Source organism: Pelophylax lessonae, assembly GCF_965119305.1.
Source record: "Pelophylax lessonae genome assembly, chromosome: 2".
Lineage (NCBI taxonomy): Eukaryota > Metazoa > Chordata > Amphibia > Anura > Ranidae > Pelophylax > Pelophylax lessonae.
The window spans coordinates 429222635-429247422 of record NC_138769.1 but is presented as its reverse complement, the minus strand read 5'-3'; the positions used below and the strand labels follow the sequence as shown (position 1 = coordinate 429247422).

Sequence of the window (24788 nt, the reverse complement as noted above, 5' to 3'; positions counted from 1 at the left end):
TGGGAATACATTATTAAATTCCTATCCTTTCTGAACAGCCAGCTAACTTTTTGTGCAGCTTGTGGCTGGCTCTGAGTTCGGAGTCAGCATCAACTCCTGTCCCCACTGGCAAGTGTACTGTATTTATATGTATTGTATTATTGTACACTTGTAAGTGTATTTAAGTGTATGACATTTTTTCTTATTTAGAAAGTGTACCAAACAAAAGTCTTATATGTCTTTTAAAAAATGCATAAAAATATTCAGGCATTTAAATTAGTTATAGAATTGTTGTCAAGTTAACTGATGTATGCTGATACTGTCAAATTTGGCCTTAGCACCTAGGCATCATTGATTCTAGTCATGGAAAGGGTAAACAAAACCCCAGAGCTGACAATTTGTTCTCAAATTTAGGTAATTGTAAGGAAGTTGTCAGTGTCAGACATATTTCCTGCACCAGTCCCCCCAGTGTACACTTTTTATAGCTGGAGTCATTACTGATCCTGATTTTCTCCTTTGTCAAAGAATTCCAAATTTCACCACTTTTTATAATAGTGTCAGAATGCTCTGTCGCATACAGATGCTGGCACTTTGCATTTGCATCGACCTGGTGGTATATAGCTCATATTAATTCGATCAGATATTAATCTGATTTTTTTTCTAAATATTTAGTTTGTGAAATATTTTATTGTAGCATAAAATTATTGTCTCTTTACTTACTATAGAAAGGCCATTTCAAAGTGAAGCTTTTTTTTTTTTTTTTATGCTAACTATAGATAGCCAGATGTGTCATGCAGAACCAAAAGCAGTGTGTCACTTGTCCTGGACATCTCTTAGTCCACTAGGGCCCACCATGATGAAAAATGACTTATTAGCCAATCAGCATAAGCAGTGCATGTTGGTATAATTTGAAGTAAAGGGAAGGACTGAGATTCTTCAAAAAAGTTGTAAAATCTGTTTGTATTACATCTACATACCATGGTGAGAAAACACTTGTTGGCACCCTCTAGGAAAGCCTTAAAATACCCAGATGTCTCTTGATCATTTACTCAGTGTGCAATCAGCACGTATGTTGCCGTTATTATATTGATATAATATCTTCATTGGGTTTTTTTTAACCTTGTATAACTATTTCATTGCCAGATATGGACAATTTGACATTGGAGGCATCACTGTCATTATTGTTATATAGGAATTATATAGCACCAACAGTTTGGGTAGCAATTTACAATATAAAGAGAGACAGTACACTTACAATACAATTCAAGACAAGAGAGCTAGGAGAGTCCTGCTCTTCAGAGCTTACAATCTAAAAGGGAAGGGCAAGTGGTACAAAAGGTTGTAACTGTGTGGGGATGAGCTGATGTAGAAAGAAAATCTATGTTGTTTGGCAGAGGCAGGACAGGCTTCACTGAAGAGATGAGCTTTCAGGATTCACCTAAAAGTGGACAGAATAGGAGAATTGAAAGCATGAAAGTAATAGGACCCAAAACTGATTCTTCTGGCAATGCATCACTGCATTCACTTTGAAAATTATCCTGTTATAAATATTCTTTTATTTCTGCCCCTTATTTACATGACTTTCATATCTCATATAATACTATTTTTTCTAACCATAGTATGAGTAATGGTACCAAATTCTTTTCAAAACTTAAAGTACTCCACATCTACCTGCATACCCCTATACGGTATATGCAAAATTATAGCTACAGTTACCATAAAAGACAACCGTCCATTAAATTCAACTGAGTAAAAAATGTCTGCATGGATAAATCAGACTTTTATCCTATAGGCACCTCAGTATAGAGGGGCATATACAATAATTAATTAATTCCTTTAATACCATTCTAGTAGCTGCGGTTTATTTGTATTCTTGGTTTAACTAATGCAGGTTTGGCATTTTGTGTGCTGTGAGAGCTGTGATTTTTCAACTAACAAGTAAAGTATCTGTTTTCTGAAAGCCCTATTTTTATATCCGATTTAAAATGTCTAGGTGACTCAGAGACCCAGTTCGCATATGATGAGATGTCTGTTTCGAATAAGTTTTGTTCCAAAGGATCCAATTGACCTTCTTCGGAGGGACCCAGTTGCCTTTGAATATTTATATGTACAGGTAAGAGCTCATACTCATGTGGAACAACTGTTGCAACTTGAAGTTTAATCCCTCCTATCCTGTACAGCCAAGGAATCTGCCATCTTAGCTTCTGTTTGATGTGAAGTTGCCATGGCACTGCACATGTGATCAGTTATGATACCAGGCTTTTGATAGCTTGTCAGTTTGGTTCAGAGCCTAAGCAACCATGAAAATTCTCAATTATGGCATGCCTTGAATGTAACCATTTTGGGAAACAATTAAATCAATGGGTTTAGTTTTGATTTAAAATGTTTGTATCTATACAGTTTATTTTATATATATATATATATATATATATATATATATATATATATATATATATATATATATTTGTAACAAAATGAAATAAATTAATAATGACAACTAAATTGCGTTATCAGAGAATTTGCGCTTAAGAGAATGTAACAAATTGCCTGACATTAACACTATCAGTCATCTCAACAGTCATGAGATATGTCAGGTGCTGATTTGCAGATATTTGTTTTCCAATGTACCTAATGCATTACTTGAGTCTAATGCCCCACCTGCTGGTTGATTTCAGAGTTGCAATGATGTGGTTCAGGAGAGATTTGGACCAGAGCTGAAGTATGATATTGCTTTGAGACTAGCAGCACTGCAGATGTACATTGCAACAGTCACCACCAAGCAGACACAGAAAATCTCTCTAAAATATATTGAGTAAGTATACATGCTTATCCACCCAAACATATCTTTGTGAATCCTCTGCAATATTATCTACAAACATATGTGTTTATATACAGTACTGTAAAATGTTGCTTACTTTGACCTAATATATTTTTGTGAGTCTGATATATCTTATTCTGTAGATTTATCAATACTGTACAGTTTTGTGGCAGAGGAATAGCCCTTCAAAGGAAATGTTGCAGAATTTGTATTTAACCACTTCTGGACCTGAAGGTTTTATCCCCTTAATGACCAGGCCATTTTTTGCGATTCCGCACTGCGTTACTTTAACGGACAATTGTGTGGTCATGCAATGCTGTACCTAAATAAAATGAATGTCCTTCCCCCCCATAAATAGAGCGTTCTTTTGGTGGTATTTGATCACCTGTGCAATTTTTCACTTTCTGCTATATAAAATCCCCAATAAAAAAAATGTAAAAATCAAATGTTTTCACCATTTTAGGCTAATTTGTATTCTGCTACAAATTTTTGGTAAACAAAAAATCCCAATAAGCGTATTTTGATTGGTTTGTGCAAAAGTTATCGCGTCTACAAACTACGGGAAAGATTTATGTCATTTTTATTTATTTATTTATTTTTTACTAGTAATGGCGGCTATCAGCAATTTTTAGTGGGACTGTGACATTGCGATGGACAGATTGGACACCTAACTGACATTTTTGACATTTTTGGGGGGACCAGTGACATTACTACAGTAATCAGTGCTTAAATAATGCACTGTTACTGTAATAATGACACTAGCAGGGAAGGGGTGATCAAAGGGTTAACTTATGCCTATGGGGTGTTTTCTAACTGTGAGGGGGATGGGCTTGTGGAATCAACCCAGAGACCTGTGATCCTAAATAGGAGGAACACAGGCGCTCTGTACTGTGATTCCTGAGAGAACAGCAGTCTTCTGTGTTTACAAAAGCAGACCGCTGCTCTCGCCACAGGGAGTGATCTCGGGTGCCCGGGGGCCATCACTGCCGCCGGCCCTGTGAATCAGCTTCCCCGCTGGATCGCTACCACGGATCGCCGTACAGGTATGGCGATTCATGCAGCCGAGCCAGCCTGCTGCAGTATATATGTAGTGGGCAGTGGGCAAGTGGTTAACGTAAAGTCCATGCAATAGGTTATAAATTCTGATACTTCATTACATGTTCGCCTACAACTGTCAGAGATGGGAATTGTTCTCACTTAGTGGAGATTTCTACTCACATCCTGTCTTTTCTGTGGGATAGGAAGAGGAGGGAACCCTCTTACATTGGGCACAATACACTAAGCGATATGTTACCACATTCGAGTATGCGGTAACATATCGCACAACATTCATAAAGAAACTTGCATGCGTTATCTAGTCGAAAATATTGCATGACATAGTGCGGTAAGTTATCGCATGCATCCTGCATGAACGTCACATCCTGGTGAGAATTAGGGAAAAAGATGTATTTTGGTGCTATTGCACGGAATCCAATTAGAACTTGGGTGAGGAGATGGGAAATAGAGGACTCGGAAGTTCCCACAATCTCACCTGCGACCATCTGGTATGACACCTTTCCAAAAAAACGTAAGTCTGACACCAGCTTGGTCATGGCTGGTATGGCATGACTTCTCTGTGTAGGGGGCTCAAGGTACCCAATCTTTTAAATATAGAGCTCCATTATCAGTTGCTCGGATAACCTGAACTTCTGCAGGGTCTCAGCTTCAGAGAACTGGTCCAGAAGTTTGCGCTCCTTGAAGGTCCTTTCCTTCAAAAGGACCATTTGACATCTCCTCCTCCTCTTCTGTATTGACCTAAATTCAAGGAGACTGGATGCAAAGGGCTCCATTTCAAAAAGATATCCTCCGAAAGCCTCTAGATAACAGTCCTCACTTCTCTTACACTCCACACAACTCCAGCTTGCACTTTCCCGCCTATGTTTCAACCAGTCACTGGTGGGGTCTGACATTGCTGTGGTTACTACATAGTTATCGCAAGCTCTGAGCAGTACTTAAAGTGGAGTTCTGGCCTATTTTGCAACTTTAGTGATTCCTGGAGTGCTCGCTATGCTGATCAACAATTGGGCATTTTCAATTTTTTTCGGGGGTCCCTTACTTTTTTTTTCAGGGCATTTTTTATTGTACTTCCTCCTTCTCCCCCCTCTGTGGCCACAGCCACCGACATCACTTCCGCCTTTGCATTGCATCCTGGGAGCTGTTTTTCATCACTCCCAGGAGGCTGGAATCAGGAAGAACTCCCAGAACACTCCCTGGAATCAGGAAGAAGGACACAGCAGATTACCCTACGGCTTCAGATGCCCACATCCAAGATGGCCATGCCCAGACAGCGTTTTTAAAAGTAAGATTTTGACTAAAATCCAATACTGTACACCTTGTAAGTATGAGAATAGCGGTTCTGTAAAGGGGATGGATTAGTATTATAGGGGTATTTTTAGTTAAAAAAGGTATTTGAGGCCGGAACTCTGCTTTAACTACTGCATGCATTTATTTATTTATTTTCTTTAGCGAATTGATTGTAATGCCTTTTCATGTGTTATTTACTGAACGTTTTTGGTGTTTCCAATAAATACCAGATACGAGCGATAGTAAATTGACATTTTCGTTATCACAAGGGTTAAGTATTCTTGTGACCGAGATAACGCATTCGATAGGCTTTAGCGAATTGTGCCCATTATCTTTGTAAACTGTTTATGAAATAAATATTGACGATAGTTTGCATTCATGAAAGGATGCTGTCCAGCACTAACTGTACACTTTATGGTAGCTGCTGAGACTTCAAAGAGTCCTTGTTGCATAGAGCTCCACCTGCTGCCTGTAAGTGGTATATCATAATATCCACATACAGTTTGTCATGGCTGATTATTTCTTATTAACCCTATTAAAAAAAAACAAAAGCAAATTATTTCTTATTAACCCTATTAAAAACACAAAAAGCAAAATAACACTATTTGTTTTCCTTACCTATTTAAACTACATTTTAATAAATAGAATACTATAACGATGGCCTGCCCTTTCAGATTCTTCTGCTGCCATTGCCCCTTCAGGCTGTACAAAACTCAACGGGATGCTGTGTGTTACTGATGAGATCAGTGTTTGCAAAACCTTGGTCTGCAGCCTCTCAGGAAAATGTCTTTCCTGAAGGCGCAGTTATTCGTAACAGTGTAAATTCAGCTGTACAAAAAAAAACACAGCCTGCTGTCCCATTGGGTATACCAGCATTGTGTGCTAAACCTACCTACCAGCCAGGCTTCCCTTTCTGTTTAAAATAAGAAGTCCACAACCACATTTAAAAGAAGCTTCCTAAAAACCTCATAAAAGGTGATTATACCCGCGCTATGGGTTTTTTTGATCAGTGTCCTGTCAATTATGGTGTATTCACAACCATGTGTAAATAATTAACACATAATAGAACCAAATGTGAAAGTGCACGAAAGGTCAAATAAATAAATAAATAAATAAATAAAAATTGAGATTGAAGCTGCTGCTAATGTGAACGGTTAAAAAAACCTCATCATTATTAAACTTAGCACTGCTTCCCACTTCCATACCGGGCCAATTTTGGCACTTCTCTCCTACATGTAAAAATCATCATTTTTTTTTTTCGATCCATATTCTCAGCTAATAGCTGCTCCAATCTCTGGGAGCTTTCCATTAAAATTTCCCTTTGATGGTATCTAACACCATCCAGACTTCTCAAATTTGACACAAACACTGATGGCAAATGCTGGAGACTCTGCGGTATTGATGGAAACCTTTTCCACATATTATGGCAATGCCCACACCTGCAAGATTACTAGAACGCCACCTTCACACTCATAACTGAGGTTACACACACCTATCTCACACCAGACCCTGGACTGGCAATCTTGTCACTGGGGATAGAACGGTTCCCTAAGCCAGTAAGACACACCATGACACACATAGTCTTAGTAGCCAGGCTCAATATTACAAGGGCCTCGAAGCAAGAATTTCCGCTGACAATTCAGGGAGTTATTGACATCACTAACACACACTACACGTATGAACGCACCTTGTCTCTTAAAAACCACTCTGTGCACCAAACAACGCAGTCTTGGCAACCTTGGATTAGTTGGAATAAGCGATAAGTGGTCAATCTGCCCCTTTCCCATTTTATCTCCAACACGGGAGCAACTCTGCTTTCCTCCCCCGCCCTTGGGCACAGTTATAGGTTCCAATGGGGGTGCCCAAGAGTAGGGGGACAAGCTAGTAACATGGGCATCCGCAGGTAGGGGCAAGGGGGGCATTTGCCCCCCCTGGAATCAACTTCCCCTTTCAAGAGGTTGTTAAGCCACTTTATACCTTCCTGTCTAGCCTGTTTAATAATCCTGTGTGCCTGTGTGTCTGTGTATGTGTTTTAAAAAAATAAGCCATTTTTTTACCAGTTTTCAGAGGGCCGAGCGCCACTCACGTGACCCGCTGGCTCTCTCCTCTCCCTGTCTGACAGCTGTCTGCAGAGGGTGGGGCCAAGGATTCCTCACTGATGTCAGTCGGGAGGGGAGGAGGAGGGGAGAGGAGGGGAGAGGTGGCAGGTCACATGAGCAGTGAGTGGCGCTCTGAAAACTGGTAAAGAATGGCTTATTTTTATAAAGACACTGGGGCACACAGGATTATTAAACAGACTGTAGACAGGATAAGAAACTTTAAATTAAACTACAGCAGCAGGAGGGAAGGGGGGTGGGCACTGACATGGGAGCAGACAGGGAGGGAGAGAGGGGGGAGAGAGGACAGAGGAGGACAGGAGGGCTGCAGGTGACCGAGGCACGTAAACTGACCACAGTGTCAGGGCTCAGCAGCCATGGTATATGGTGGTCAGTTTACAAAGGGAGGACATAGCCAGGCAGGATCAGCCAGGTATGTTAGGTGATAGAAGGGTCAAAATGACACAGTAAAGCACTGTGCTGTATAACATGCTTTAAGGGAACAGGATCATTTTTTTTTTTTTTAGGTTAACAAATGCTTTAAGAATAGGTGCTGCTGTTTGCTCTCTAAAAATACATACTCAAAAAAGGTATAATGACTAAGCCCCTCCCCTTCAAGACATTTGTTGAAAAGGGGCGGAGCATGGATGAGCTTAAAATGATGCCCGCCCCCCCCCCTGAAAAAAGTTCTGCGCACGCCCATGGCTAGTAACATGATAATCTGCACAAACCACAGAAGCAAACTATAGAATCACAAAATTAATGTAACAACTCCACCTGGTGGTCCTCCACGGTTGCTACAGCTACATTCTTAATGGTTAACTACAGCTCAGAAATACGCATAGAAGATCAGCAATTTCTGGTTGGGGTCCTCACTCATCCAACCTTGCGGTTCAAAGGTTTCTCGTTTCATTGTTCAGTTTTGTACAATTTACTCCATTCCATGCATGTTGAATTTCCTGCATTGCCATGTGGTGATTTTTTCTTTTCCCATGCAACTTATAGCGGTCTTATATGTATCTGCTTTTGTTTAGACCCACAGACTCTAGTTAATGTATGAATGCATGGGAATTTTCTATTTTTGTATTTTATGTTTTAAACTCAATAAAAAGATTTATATAAAAAAAATCATAATTTTTTGCTAGAAAATTACTCAGAACCCCCAAACATTATATATGTTTTTTTTAGCAGAGACCCTAGGTAATAAAATGGCGGTCATTGCAACTTTTTTTGTCACATGGTATTTGCGCAGCAAGTTTTCAAATGCGTTTTTTTTTTTTTTATAAATTAAAAAAAAAAACACTAAACTTAGCCCAATTTTTTTGCATAATGTAAAAGATGATATTACGCTGAGTAAATTGATACCTAACATGTCACCCTTTAAAACACTCGTGGTATGGCGCCAAACTTCGGTACTTAAAAATCTCCATAGGCAAAGCTTTAAAAATTTTACAGGTTACCAATTTAGAGTTACAGAGGAGGTCTTGAGCTAGAATTGCTGCTCTTGCTCTAACGTTTTTATTTTCATATTTTTACCCTTTCCTTTTAAATCTTTTTTTTGTATCACTGTTATTCTTATTACAAGGAATGTAATCATCCCTTGTAATAAGAATACGGCATGACAGGTCCTCTTTATGGAGAGATGTGGGGTCTATAAGTAAAAAAAAAAAAAAAAAAAAACATCTCAGCCTTTGCAGCCGAGATCTCGGCAGTATTATCAAATGCCAGGCTGGATGGGACATCATAACGCTGTGCCCGGGCCTCCAAGAGTCAAAGAGATGGCTGGGGACCATCTGGTCCTCGATATTCTCTATGGTGTACTTCAGCCACCGCTAATTCCTTTTCCGGCTCGCCGATCACACGGGCAAGCCGGTAGAAGCACCAGAGGGTGGCGACCCCTCCCGCTGCATGCAAGAACGATCAAGCAACTGAACTGCCGCTATGATTGTTCTTATGGTGAAGGGAATCGCTGGCTGCAAAAGATGATATCTGAATGATGCCTGCAGCTGCAGGCATCATTCAAATATGCCCGCTCAAAGTCCATGACATCATATGACGTTCTTGGGTTGGAAGTGGTTAAAACCATGACACGTGCTAGTAATACATAAAAGGCCAGTGCAACCAATAATACATAAAGCGAAGGTGAAATCAAACAAATAAAAGTCCATCAATGATAGTAAGGTGCCAGTGCTAGTGATGAATAAAAATAGCATGGTATATGGATGGATTGATCTAGCTTCTTCCCTGGCCTTGTTTACTGCCAGAGAAGGAAGAAGCTAGATCCATCCATTCATATACCATGTTGCTTTTAATCATATTGCTGGTAAGTGGGGACTAAGGAGGGGAGCACGGAGTGTCACCTGAATCCTATATGAGAAGACATCACTAGCACTGGCACCTTAATATCATTGATGGGCGCTTATTTGTTTGATTGCACCTTCACTTTATGTATTATTGATTGCACTGGCACTTTATGTAATATTGATTGCAGTGACACTTTATGTATTATTAGCAAGTGTCATTGTTTTAAGGAAGCAGCACTAAGTTTAATAACTTTCTTTGTCTTCCTAAAAACCTTGTGTTGTTTTGGGCCACACACTCGCAGTATTTACGTATTTACGCTTTCCTGTCACAACCTCTGAGCTTATCATAGGTGACAGTAGAGCGCCAGGATAGAGTACACACTGTGCATGTGCAGCTCAAAAGAACAGGACGCCTCTCCCTCCCAAACCACTAGGGGGTGCTGGTCCCATGTCCATTTTGTGCCTACAAAGACTCAGGATGGAGCCAGCACTGGCTGCAGAGGATTTGAAGAAGCTTCTCCTAAATACAGTTGGGGAAGAAGTGTTAGGTTAGGTTTAGCACGCTATGCTGCTATACCCATATGGGACAGCATAGTGTGCTTCTTTCTTAAATTGAATTTTAAAGTGTATAAAAATACAAAAAATCAATTAAGTGTATTCATTAAAAAAATTTAACCTCACTGTTCAAGCCCTTTTTTTTATTTTCTCACAAAACACGCAGAAATAACTGGTAATCCTGTTAGTCTTCCTACTTCTTCCCATATTTCCTTCTCTGTTTTATCAGTGCTATCCACAGGTTCAGGTCTGGTACTGACAGCAGTTGACATTGACAATTGGTATGTGTCAGCCGTGACAGATATGCGCAGTTCAGTCTTTAAGGAGAACAGCAGGTCACCATGCTAAAGCACAGGGAGCCTATAGATCCTTGGTCATTCTGTGACATGCCCCCTGCCCAACCATGATGCCAGTGATCACAGTGGCATCATTTTGTAGGTTGAATTTAGTAGCTGTATCATTAAATGTTACATTATAATCGCTTTTAAAATCTAAATTGAACCTTTACAAATGTATATAAGAAATAATCAAATGCTGGTCTCTCTACAGAAAAGAATGGGGATTAGAGACCTTCCTTCCATCTGCTGTGTTGCAAAGCATGAAGGAAAAGAATATAAAAAAAGCACTGTCACACCTTGTCAAAGCTAATCAAAACCTCGTCCCTCCGGGCAAAAAGGTAAGCCATTCATGTTGAAGAATTGTAAAATATATGAAAGAAGAACATGAAAATACTATTTACTTTTCCTTTATGAGATTTTACCACTCTGTGTCCAGAAATGTATAGCTGTAGTCAGGGGCGTAACTACAGGGGTTGCAGGGGTTGCAATTGCAACTGGGTTCCATGCTCCAGGGAGCCTGTGCGGCTCCCCTGTACATCTGGATAGGAGGGGCGGTGGGATCAGCATATAGAGAAATCACTGTCCTCCTTTTTTCTCCTGTAGCTGCAGGAGGAAAATGGAGGAGCTTCGTTCCTCTGTATGTTGCCCCCGCCACTTCTCCTATCCAGTTCACTTGTGTTCTGCTGTCTCTGAGCCCCTGTGTGCTCCCTTCCCTCTCCTGCCGGCTGCTGCAGGGGACGTGTCACAATAGAGAACCAAAAAGGGGTCGGTCAGTAAATATGTAATTTACCAGCTCCTTCCTTTTCTGAATGGACAGAGGCATAGTCAGTGACATTGTAAAAAAATAAAATAAAATGATAAAAAATGATACAATTAAAATACCAAAAAATAAAAACTACTGACCCTAGTGGGTGAACTTCCAGGATCACAAAGGTCAGACTTGAGACTGGGCCCTGGCATTCCACCACCGTGGAGAGGCCCCAAGATGGCAGGAAGTGGACCCACTGAAGAACTTGTGAAAGGCTCCTGCTGGGGGGACCATAATAAATGGCCCTGCAGCGAGAGTAAAGGGCCCCAGGATCAGTGGGAAGAGCCCCAGGCTTGAAGGAAAGGGCCCCAGCCAGGGGTCCGGGGGCCCTTCATGGTTTCTTGCAGCGGGGACCTGAAGGTTCTAGTTACGTCTCTGGCTGTAGTTATCCCTCTTAATGCATCAGATTGGGAAATATTTGCATTGTAAAACCAGTTGATATCTTAGATGCTGCTATAATGGCCTGGACGTAGTTGTGAGAACTCCTGACACTGTCACTAAGCTTCATATCTCAAGATAAAATACTTTTGCATCTACTGAAAAACAATATACAATTGAACAGTACAATGTTAATGTTTCTCCTGACTGAAAGGAAGCTAAATTGTAATTAGGTAACCTACACAGAAAACTAATATATGATACAATATAAACAAATTATTAAAGCTTCAGGTTGAGTCCTACAGTCTGCTTTTTTCTTCTGGTCAACAAATTAAAGCTAAGATCGAATCATTCATCTACAGTGCCTTGCGAAAGTATTCGGCCCCCTTGAACTTTGCGACCTTTTGCCACATTTCAGGCTTCAAACATAAAGATATAAAACTGTAATTTTTTGTGAAGAATCAACAACAAGTGGGACACAATCATGAAGTGGAACAAAATTTATTGGATATTTAAAACTTTGTTAACAAATAAAAAACTGAAAAATTGGGCGTGCAAAATTATTCAGCCCCTTTACTTTCAGTGCAGCAAACTCTCTCCAGAAGTTCAGTGAGGATCTCTGAATGATCCAATGTTGACCTAAATGACTAATGATGATAAATAGAATCCACCTGTGTGTAATCAAGTCTCCGTATAAATGCACCTACACTGTGATAGTCTCAGAGGTCAGTTCAAAGCACAGAGAGCATCATGAAGAACAAGGAACACACCAGGCAGGTCCGAGATACTGTTGTGAAGAAGTTTAAAGCCGGATTTGGATACAAAAAGATTTCCCAAGCTTTAAAAATCCCAAGGAGCACTGTGCAAGCGATAATATTGAAATGGAAGGAGTATCAGACCACTGCAAATCTACGAAGACCTGGCCTTCCCTCTAAACTTTCAGCTCATACAAGGAGAAGACTGATCAGAGATGCAGCCAAGAGGCCCATGATCACTCTGGATGAACTGCAGAGATCTACAGCTGAGGTGGGAGACTCTGTCCATAGGACAACAATCAGTCGTATACTGCACAAATCTGGCCTTTATGGAAGAGTGGCAAGAAGAAACCAATTTCTTAAAAATATCCATAAAAAGTGTCGTTTAAAGTTTACCACAAGCCACCTGGGAGACACATCAAACATGTGGAAGAAGGTGCTCTGGTCAGATGAAACCAAAATCAAACTTTTTGGCAAAAATGCAAAACGTTATGTTTGGCGTAAAAGCAACACAGCTCATCACCCTGAACACACCATCCCCACTGTCAAACATGGTGGTGGCAGCATCATGGTTTGGGCCTGCTTTTCTTCAGCAGGGACAGGGAAGATGGTTAAAATTGATGGGAAGATGGATGGAGCCAAATACAGGACCATTCTGGAAGAAAACCTGATGGAGTCTGCAAAAGACCTGAGACTGGGACGGAGATTTGTCTTCCAACAAGACAATGATCCAAAACATAAAGCAAAATCTACAATGGAATGGTTCACAAATAAACATATCCAGGTGTTAGAATGGCCAAGTCAAAGTCCAGACCTGAATCCAATTGAGAATCTGTGGAAAGAACTGAAAACTGCTGTTCACAAACGCTCTCCATCCAACCTCACTGTGCTCGAGCTGTTTTGCAAGGAGGAATGGGCAAAAATTTCAGTCTCTCGATGTGCAAAACTGATAGAGACATACCCCAAGCGACTTAAAGCTGTAATCACAGCAAAAGGTCTCACTACAAAGTATTAACTTAAAGGGGATGAATAATTTTGCACGCCCAATTTTTCAGTTTTTTATTTGTTAAAAAAGTTTGAAATATCCAATAAATTTCGTTCCACTTCATGATTGTGTCCCACTTGTTGTTGATTCTTCACAAAAAATTACAGTTTTATATCTTTATGTTTGAAGCCTGAAATGTGGCAAAAGGTTGCAAAGTTCAAGGGGGCCGAATACTTTTGCAAGGCACTGTAAATATTATGATGTATCTTTATATGACCTTATCCTAAATAAACTATACCACATTGCAACTTACCAGTCCTTAAATGTGGTGGCTGCATTCATTTTCTTTTTAAAGGCTTTTCTAGTTTATTTTCACCTGGGGAAATAATGCTTAGTGGGTGGAATAATGCTGGCCATCAAATTAAAGACTCAGATAGCAAGGATAACTTGCCACAAATTTGTGGCAGTGTTGAATTTTAAGTCTGGTAACTTGCTGCACATCTTCACTGGCAAACTGTACACTTGCAGAGCACTTGAAGCACAAGTTCTAGTTGACACTTTCCAATTTGTAGCAAATTTGTGTGGCAAGTATCTAGAAAGAGCAAAGTTGCAGTGGTGAGTATACAGCAAGAGCTCTGCAAGTCTACAGCATAAAAATTCCACCACAGTGACCCCTGTGGTAGGATGACTATTGTACAACACAATTGAACCAGAACTTGCAGCAGACTTGCAGAATGTTTGCAAAGAAAGTTGATCTGGAGTCATACAATGCAGACTTGCTGCAATTCTGCAACAAACATGTAAAGCATGGCACATCTAGCAATAGCTTAGCAAGTCATTTTCAAACTTGCACCACAATTGCTTGCTCACTGGGTAGTGGAAGGGAAAGGGTGCTGTGGGGGAAATTTCTAAATTTAAAGTGGATGTGTGGCAAAAGCTTGTTATTTTATCTTTTAATTGATTATTGATTTGTATCTTACTGTTTTTGGCTGCAGTTCTGCTTAGAAGGGGTTAGTTCACCTTTACAAAAAACAATGTAAAGGTGAATTAACACTGAACACCCACCCCTCCCCTTCAGTCCCCGCTGTACTCACCTCCAGGGTGGCTGAGCTTTCAGCACTCCTGCAGCTGGTCCAGCAGTCTGGGCATTTGAAATTGCTGCTCTTCTCCCTCCTCTCAGTGCAGCACTTATGGAAAAGACCAGATTGATTGTAGTTGGTCAGCACCATCAAAATAAATCAATCTGGTCCATCCCAGAAGCGCTGCACAGAGAAGAGGGAGAGAAGCAGGGATTTCAAATCCCCAAAATGCTAGGCTACAGGGATGCTGCCAGCTCAGTGACCCTAGAGGTAAGTACAAAGGGGACCGGGGGTGGTAGAGGGTGTCCAGTGTTAAGTCACCTTAACATTTTTTCTATAAAGGTGAACTAACCCTTAAGCAGAACTACAGCCCAAAACAACAAGATATAATGAGTAATCAATAAAAAAGATAAAATAACCAGCTTTTCCAATATTCACCTTAAATTCAGAGATTTCCCCCACAGCACCCTTTTCCTGCCACTAGCTGTCTTTGAGCTGATGGCCAGCATTATTCTACCCACTTTATATAAGCCCAGGGATTCTAGGACAATATCCCCCCAGACAATATCCCCCGGACAATATCCCCCCGGACAATATCCCCCCTGGACAACATCCCCCCGGACAATATCCTCCCTGGACAATATCCCCCTAGACAATATCCCCCTTCTAACCCTAACCCTCTAACCCTAACCCTATGTCCAGGGGGATGTTTTCCGGGGTGATATTGTCCCGGGGATATTGCCCGGGGGATGTTGTCCTGGGGGGATATTGTCCCGGGGGATATTGGCCGGGGGATAATGTCCGGGGGGATATTGTCAGGGGGGATATTGTCCTTAACCAAGCCGAGGTCCTCCTGGACCTGCTCCAGTCTGTGACTGGACAATGAAAGAAGAAGTAGCACAGTGATAAACTCTGCTCTCCCTATCAGCATGTTTCTTGCCAGCATATACTATAAATTAAATGACCCCTGCTATTCAAGGAAGGCAAGAGGCTGGTAACAGTTGAAATTGATGCACTTGCACTGCTCACATTTACAAAATGAATTTTTATGAGGAATTTTTGATTACACTATTTGTCTAGGACAACTTAAAAATGTTTCACATACAGGATAAAATTAGCATTTTTTTCTAGAAAATTACTGGGAATCTCCGAACATGATATATTTTTGAGAGACCCTGGAAAATAAAACGGTGGCTGTTGCAATTATTTGTGTCACACCATATTTTAAGGAAAAAATACATTTAACACAATATAATACCGTTTTCTTGGTAAAATATAAAATATTATATTGCATTAAGTAAATAGATACCAAACATGTCAATATTTCAAATTGTGCATGTCCATGAAATATCTGCCTAGAGTTCAACTTTAAAAAGCCTTTGCTGTTGGCTATAGGTCAGAAGTGAATAAAGTAGGTTAGGCATGCTGGTGCAAAGTAGCTTACAACCACATGCACATTTACCCTAGTTAGCCCATACAATGCTGGTTGCCTTAATTGGCATCTGATTGGGCTAACTGTAGAGTGAATGAGCATGTTGTTGTAAGCTACTCTAGACCAGTGATGCATATTATGTCAGCAGTTGTTCAGATTAAAAATTGCATAGGGCATAAAGGAAAGACATTCATATATAAATTACATTGTATGACAAAATGCAAAGTAATGCCAAAATCATTCATACCCCTAAGCAGACAGCACATTTTAATCAGCCTTTATATCTTTTGCAGCTATCTGCTCTACAAGCCAAAGTGCACTATCTGAAGTTCCTCAGTGACTTGCGCTTATATGGAGGACGTGTATTTAAAGCAAAATTGGTTGTAAGTGTTCTATTATGTAATACTTTATGCATAGTCTAGCATTTCAGACACATAGCTGTCCATAATTTATCTTTACTGCAATATGTGACTTTCTGTATCAATCAATGTGTAATTAATTTTGAAATCTGGTAAAAAGGGTCATCAATACTTCCTGGGCAATTTCCCACACGTCTTCTAGATTGAGTATACATGGAAATTATTGAAATCATTTTCCCAGCTGTACAAATATACATGTTGCATCTTACTTTAAATTGTAATATCTTTCCAAATCCATATTCATTTAATCAGCAAATGCATTTATAATGTTTACTCCACTGCGCAATTTATTTTTAACCTTGCCTTGATAAATTGGCCAGCAGACAAGTAGAAAATGTAACCCTCTAATATCCTTGTGCTTACAGCAGGGAGAAAAACATTCAGATGTGACCTTGTTAGTTGGTCCCCGATATGGTATCAGCCACGTAATCAACACAAAAACAAACTTGGTAGCCCTACTTGCTGACTTCAGCCATGTGAATCGGATTGAAATGTTTACAGAAGATGAAATAACAGTTAGAGTAGAGCTCCATGTTCTTGATGTAAAAGTAAGTACATTTTCTTTTTTTTTTTTAAGACCATTTTTGTGTATTTGTATAGCCCTAGGCACTTCCAGCAGCCACTGTGCCTGCCCCTCCCCTCAGTTTCCTCTTTTTTAGAAGGATTTGTATTGAGTTAATGGGTTCACATAATACAAAGCACTTTCTGATCTGGAAGGAGCAACTCTGCAGGTGCTGGAGATGAGACCAGAAGGTCCAGCATTGGAGCACCGGAAATTATAGCGATAGAGATAAAAGAAAAAAAATATATATATGTATATGTATATATATATATATATATATATATATATTTATATATGAAATTGATAAGTTCATGAGGTGGCATGCACTTAGACTTAACCCCTAGTAATCCAGAACATTTTAGAAAGTAGTTTAATTTCTGGAGTTCAGTTTTAACTGGCTGCTAATGCATCTGCCTTTGGTTGCCTACCGATGAATCTATAGCACGAAAAACAAAGTAGGGCTGTATTCCATCATAACCAATTTTAGGGCATCTGTCATGTTATAGGATGCATAACAAAATGTAATCATGTATCAGGTTCGTATTCAAGCAACATCTCCATTTTGTTTTGCATCAGACTTTATACACAAGCAAGTTGGATGGAGGAATCCCTCCCTGCAGGGGCAGTGTATTCTTTTGGCGGGACTATTTACTGTCAGAATACACCAATCAGTGGCTGCAGCCACTGAGCGAGAAAATGTTTTCAACATTCTTGTTCGACATAAGCTGACCTACTTCTGTTGAGGTTCTGTTTAAGTCTCAACAATTTACTTTATTCAAGGTTTTCAAGACAATAAGCTGTTCAGAAAATAATGTTTTGTAAAAGTTACAAGTTACATCAAACATTATTTGACCTTATAAAAAAGTAGTCTAATAATGACCCTTTTCAGTCTCCTCCACATACATTGAAATAGCTCCCTTCCTTCTCAACTATTGCACATGAATGCTAACTGTGCAATTCAGTAGTATGGAGTTGTGCTTTGAAAATGACAGCCCAATTTGCATAAGCTAAAATAATGATCTGTTGTTATGTTTTATGACCTCGTTTTTTTCTTACAGCCTATAACTTTGCTTATGGAGTCATCAGATGCCATGAACCTTGCCTGTTTAACAGCAGGTTATTACCGACTTTTGGTTGATTCCAGACGTTCAATATTTAATGTGGCAAATAAAAACATGGCCAATCGTGAAGCAGGTAAATTGACTATAGTTTTTGCTACGCATCTAAATTAACTCCTAATGCCTGCAAGCAAAAATAATCTTAATGCTTTATCTCAGATTTGCAACTTTGGCGAGTGATAATAATCTGGACATACCATCACAATGGTTTAGTGTATTCAAGTGAATTATACTTTGTGTTTTTCAGGATATATTGGGCCTTAATGTGGTGGTAAATGTTAATAGATATGTCCTGATTTTTGTTTTATTATCAAAGAAAAAATAGTAAAAAAAAAAAAAAAAACATTTTTAATCTTTAGCTGTATATTTCTTGCCATTTCTATGACCCACCACCAAAAAAAAAAAATCCCATAATACATTTTTCCTACTCCATTTGCGGCAATACCATATATGTGTATATTATTTGTTATTTATACCCTTAGTGGGGCAAGAAACATTAGTGCACATTTTTTTTCCCTTACCTAAAATACACTTATCCTGTCAATACATAAAAAATGTTTTTTTTTATCCAGCCTAAAACATACGGACCTTGAGCTTTGACTCAACCTTAACCCTGACACTGAGCCTGACACTAACTTAGATCAAGCCCTAATATAGCTAGTTTATCTTTATTTATTTATTTTACACACAGACTTTTTTTTACTTTCTTTTCCTCTGACAATGTACCTCCTTCTCCTTTCAGGAAGAAAAAGAGTTTATATAGGTGGGTTTATTGGCTGATCACAGGCTTTCACAGCTATCATGTGATCAGGAGGTGGTCCTCCTCCCCCTCCCCATTATTAGTAGAAGACCCTTAGCTGTCAGTGACAGCTTAGTCTCCTTACTAGGTGTGTAAATATATGTGGCACCTCTTAATAAGACCCACCTCTGTGACACTGCATATATGTGAATCCATCATAAACAAATTGACTTCCTGGCACATAAGGCGATCTCCCTGACTGCACAACTCAGTGTACCTACACATCCTGCATTTAAGTAGAATAATTAAAACAATGTACTGTGTTTTATTATTACTTCTGTTTTAGAAGAAAAAAATGGATTTTTGTCTTACCATAAAATCCTTTTCTCTTATATTCATTGACGGACACAGCTCCACATCTTCTTGACCCTTGGGTTATGCTGCCCCCTACAGGAGTAGGACACTAGGCAAAATAAAATTGACTAAGCTTGTAGGGCAGTCCTAGGGGGTATTCTCCCACTTCCTGCTATAGGGCTTCAGTTTTATAACAAGCAGTGTCAGAAGAATACATAACCCAACTCAACAGAGGGGTGGGTTCTGTATCTGTCAATAAACATCAGAAAAAAGGATTTTACGGTAAGACAAAAATCCAGTTTTCTCTTTTGTTCATTAGCAGACACAGCTCCATATCTTCTTGACCCTTTGGGACATTCCAAAGCAGTGTCAAACATGAGGGGTGTGAAGAACACAGCAATAACACAGTTCCCAAAAGGCTAAACGTAGCAAACCAGGTAAAACAGGAGCTCAACCAGGAACAACTGGGGCTCACCTACCAAAAAAAAATACACCCTCAAGAGGCTTGAGACTCTGGAAAAGCAGCCTGCAAAAGTTTGCGGCCACAAGCAGCATCTGCAGATGCGACTACATCCACCTTGCACAATTTAGTAAAGGTGTGCACAGATGACCAGGTGGCCACCTTGCAAACCTGGACCACTGACGCCTGATGACGGAAGGCCCAGAAGGCACTAAGCACCCTGGGAGAGTGTGCCTTAACAGGGAAAGGAGGAACCTGACACCTAATGGGCCTGCACCACAGCCTCCCTGATCCATCTGAAAATGGTCACAGCAGATGCGGCTTGCCCCTTACGAGACCCATCCGTAAGGACAAACAAGAAATCAGATTTCCAAAATGACTCAGTCACCACCAGGTACACCCTGATTGCCTGAACCACATCAATGCAATTTAAGGCAATCTCTTTAGGATGCTTAGGCTTAGAACACAAGGAAGACAACACAATGTTCTTATTTAAGTGGAAATCAGAGACGACCCTAGGAAGGAAAGAATGGCGGGGACGTAGCACCACTTTGTCCCTGTGAACTACCAGGTAAGGTGACCGATAGGACAAAGCAGCCAGCTCCGACACCCTACGTGCAGAAGTAATAGTCTCCAAGAAGGCCACCTTCTGTGACAAAGTAAACAGAGGAAGTTCACAAATGTTTTCAAAAGGCCGTTTCTGAAGAAATGACAACACCAGATTGGGGTCCCACAGAGGCACCTGGGACCTTACTGGAGGAGCCAGGTGGCGAACCCCCTGAACGAAAGTGTGAACCAAGGAATTTGTGGCCAATGGACATTGGAACAAGATTTCCAAAGCAGAAATCTGGCCCTTGATGGTGCCCCAGGCCAAACGCTGATCTACAACTCTTTGGAGAAACTCCAAAAGACGAGACACTGAAAAGGAACGGGGGGAACCCTTCGAGACTCACACCTACGCCCTCGAAACTCAATGAAAAATCTTCCTAGAAGTAGATTTTCTAGCTTTCAACAGAGTAGGAATTACTAAATCCAACAACCATCTGTCCTTCAGCACCTGGCTTTCAATAGCCAGGCCGTTAAAGCCAAAAACCATAAGGCAGGATGGGAGTTTCCAAGGGACGTCGGTTACCAGTCTTACCAGGTCTGCGTACCAAGATCAGCAAGGCCAGTCTGGGGCCACCAGAATAAATAAGAATCCTTTCTGGCTCGATTCTGCGCAGAAGTCTTGGCAGAAGTTTTAGTGGAGGAAAGGCATACATTAGACGATACTGGCCCCAAGGAGCCACCAGAGCATCTGTGGTGTTGGCAAGAGGATCCTGAGACCTTGCCACAAACCTCTGAACCTTCTGGTTGAGACGAGATGCGAACAGGTCGACATCGGGAGTCCCCATGGAAGACACAGTTGTTGGAACATCTCCGAGTGAAGAGACCATTCTTCCTGATCCAGCGCCTGCCGACTGATGTAGTCCGGCTGCCAATTTTCCACCCCTGGAATGTGCACCGCAGAGAGAGCTGGAACAAAACATTCTGCCCACTTTAGAATGCCGGCCACTTCTCTGGCCGCTAGGAGACTTTTGGTGCCCTTTTGATGATTGACATATGCCACAGCCGTGGCACTGTTCAATCGAATCCTTACCGGTCGCCCCTGCAGACGGTCCATCCACAAGGACAGGCAAAGCCTGATTGCCCGAATCTCCAGGACATTCATCGGCAGACTGGACTACTCCCAAGTTCAAACTCCCTGAGCCAGATCTGTGCCCAAGACACCTCCCCACCTGGACAGGCTGGCATCCATGGTGACCACGGTCCAGTACAGGGGGAGAAAGGATTTTCCCTGTCGAATCGTTGGGGAGAGGAGCCACCATATCTAGGGCCCCCTCGTACCCCGGCTCAACAGGATCAGGTTGTCTAGGGACTGTGGATTCTTGTCCCAGTTGGTAAGAATCTCCTTTTGCAGGAGTCTGGTATGGAACTGAGCAAACGGAACCACCTCAGAAGTGGAGACCATCAAGCCCAGCACTTGCATGCAATTCCTGAGAGACGACCACCGTTTGGATAACAGAAACCGAATCGCATGATGCAACTTCAGGAGTTTGGTCTCCAGAAGAAACACCTGGGCTGAGGCTTAATTCAGAGTCAGGCCCAGGTAGTCCAGCTTGTTGGACGACGTCAGAGCCGATTTTTGAAAATTCAGTTTCCAGCCGAACTCTTGCAAGGTTCGCACAGTGATATCCAAATTGTCTTTTAAGACAGTCGGAGATTCTGCTTGCAAAAGAAGGTCGTTGAGGTACCCCAGTACCGTGATCCCCCTCTGCCCAGGCCAGAACTTTTGTGAACACCCAGAGAGCTGAGGCGAGATCAAAGGGTAACACTACTAATTGATAGTGCTTTTTGCCTACGGCAAAGTGAAGAAAACGCTGATGCCTGACATATGTTGGGATATGAAGGTAAGTGTCCTTGATATCAATAGATTCCAGAAAATGAAGGGATGCCCCTACCGTATGAATGGCCACCATCTGAAATTTCTGAACCCACACAAAACGGTTCAAGGCCTTAAGATCCAGGATTGGACGAACCTTGCCTTTCGTCCTGGGGACAGTAAATAGGTTTGAATAAAACCCCTGAAAATGTTCTGACTCTGGAACTTGTACAATGACTCCTTGGGAGACCAAATACTGTACCGCCCCAAGAAGGACTCGCAGAAGATCCGGGGACAGACGCAAGTTGGAAGGGAAGAACCTTGCCGGAGGCAAGGACCGAAAGTTTCCATTTCCAATTCCATTTGTCGGGAATCAAAGAGGTCCACAGATCTGGAAAAAAATAAAGACGTCCCCCCACCCCAGGTATAAGTGAGGGCACCTCTTCGGGTAGAAGTGGACTTGTCTGTGGGACCGACGGAACATTTCGACCAGGGTCTCTTGGAACCTCTCCCGAAGTTATGGGTGGATTTTGATCCCTTATCCTGCGATCCCATGGAACGAAAGGGCCATTTATGTGCTGAAAAGAAAGGACCACGCTTGCGAGGAGGATTCTTACGAGTACTCTTACCTCCTTTAAGACCTTTAATAATCTCTTCCATGGAAGCTCTGAACAGGCAATCTCATACAAAAGGGAGATCGCTCAGTACCCTTTTGGAAGCCTGGTCTGCAGACCAGAATTTCAGCCAAATTATGCGGTGGAGAGTCACAGCTGCCACAGACACCCTGCTGGCTAAAGGGGCCCGCCCAGAGAGGCATCCCAGAAATATTGTAATCCCTGCACTAACTGATCCGCCAGCTCCGTCAGCTCAAGAGTGTGCTGACCCCTTCAAAATCCAGGCGCAGAAGCTTTGCCCATTCCGTTAAGGTCTGGGAGACCAAGGTTATAGCAAACACCAGCCTCAAAATTGAACCAGCCACAGCAAAAAGGTATCGAACCAGAGATTCAGCTCTCTGGTCAACAGGGTCCTTAATGGACAGAGAGTCCTCCACCGATAGCAGTGTGGCTTTATTTAACCTAGAAACCTGAGAATCCACCACCGGCGGAACTGTCAGTTTCTTCAAAAGGGACTCTTCAAAAGGATACCTTCTGGGGAAACACTTAAGTATCCCAAACATGCATTTTGGGGAACCTCACTGACTTGTGACAATGTTGTCAAAATAGACGGGAAAGGGGAAAACCTTAGTCACCTTGGATGGTCTGCGGTTACCAAATTGCACCGGCGCAGCCGATGCAGCATTAGCTGGGTCCTCCAATTTTAAAGTTTCCTGCACTGATACAATCAGTGCCACCACAAGCGCCTTTTCATGTGCGGCTGTAGTGAAAGTGGATTGATCCTCATTGTCAGAGCACTCAGGGTGAGTGGACGCAGACCCTGTATGGGGACTTGCGTCCACAGCGGCAAAATTAACCTCAGAATCTGAGGAAGCAGAGGATGCAGGAGAAAGCTGGGGGGGATGCTTTTTCCTAGGCCTATGTTGAAGGGCCATATTAACTTTTGACACCAGTGACTGCAGGACCTCCATCATGGCCGCCAGGGCAGACTGAGACCCATAGGGTCCCGCAGCTTCTGAGAGTGGGTCAGGTGGTGACATGTGCTCCAGGGACTCCATGGTTAACCCGGGGACCACCAGCAAAATCTAGAAAAAAGATTGCTGTAAAAATCCCCCCTACCGCTGTACCAGTGGCACCACAGGTCCCAGCGCACCAAAAGCATTGATATAGCAGAAAGAGGGAGCTTGCACACCCACAGGGACTCACCACCACTGACTCTACACTAGAGGCCCGCTGCCGAATCACCGCTCTATAGGCTACAAGAACATGGCCGCCGCATTAATTTAAATGGGGAACTACCAAAACAGCAGACATCCAAAGCAAAATGGCGGTGCCATGCGGGACCCCCAAAGGACCCTCAGGTACATGCTGCCAGGAAGGGCACCTTGTCGGGGACCCCCACCAGGACATTTTTCCCAGAAAAATTGCTAAACTGAGCAGCCGGCGGCGCACTCCCTCCCCCCCTCCAGCCCTGTCACCACTTAACAGCCCAAACATGTAAATAGTATAGCCTCCCCGAGGGGGGGGGCTAAGGGGGGTAGGTCAGGGTGCTTGTGCAGGGAGACCCCACTAGTGAGGGGGTGCACCATTTGGGAAGGAAGGACACATGGGGGGCTTACCAACCCAGGGAGGGGCCCGCGCCCACCCCAAAAATTCATCAGAGGAGAGGGGGGACACTACTTACCACACCTTGGAACCAAGCGGGCCCCACTCCGGGCAGACCACTGCACCATCTTGGAATGAGGGTGATGCGGGCCAGAGGTACGCTGCGACACAGGTCGTGACCAGGTTCGTGACCAGGGCTATGCGTTCTCGCGAGACGTTTAACTCGCCGGCCAGCCCCCATCCAGTGGGGCAATGTAGCAGCTGACCTAGCGCAGAGCTGCGGTCGGGTCGTGCTCGCTGGCCAGGCTGGAAAGACCGTAGGATATCCAGTGCGTCACCCAGTCCGGCAGTTGATTATAGTCTCCACTGGAACAGACTTGATTGTGGTTCAGAAAAATATATTCAGTTTAAAAAGGAAGAAATGCCAGGACCAGAGATCCCAGCAAGGAACTATGTCCTTACTCCTGACTAGGCAGAAAAAAACTGAAGCCCTTTAGCAGGAAGTGGGAGTATACCCCCTATAGGTGTTGTCAATTTTTTTTCCACCTAGTGTCCTACTCCTGTAGTGGGGTAGCATAACCCAAGGGTCAAGAAGATATGGTATGGAGCTGTGTCCATCAATGAAG

At 42.1% G+C, this 24788-nt stretch overlaps 1 protein-coding gene across 4 annotated transcripts in view; it reads left to right on the top strand.

Moving 5' to 3' along the window:
* The window catches only part of FRMPD4 (FERM and PDZ domain containing 4), a 587249-nt gene that overhangs the window by 543121 nt on the left and 19340 nt on the right, over positions 1-24788 (top strand). For all 4 annotated transcript variants that reach the window (XM_082245219.1, XM_082245220.1, XM_082245221.1 and 1 more), the window contains 6 exons: positions 1973-2092; positions 2655-2791; positions 10644-10770; positions 16163-16252; positions 16654-16836; positions 17909-18044. In XM_082245219.1, the coding sequence (XP_082101345.1) occupies positions 1973-2092; positions 2655-2791; positions 10644-10770; positions 16163-16252; positions 16654-16836; positions 17909-18044 (793 nt within the window). The remainder of the gene's footprint in view (positions 1-1972; positions 2093-2654; positions 2792-10643; positions 10771-16162; positions 16253-16653; positions 16837-17908; positions 18045-24788) is intronic.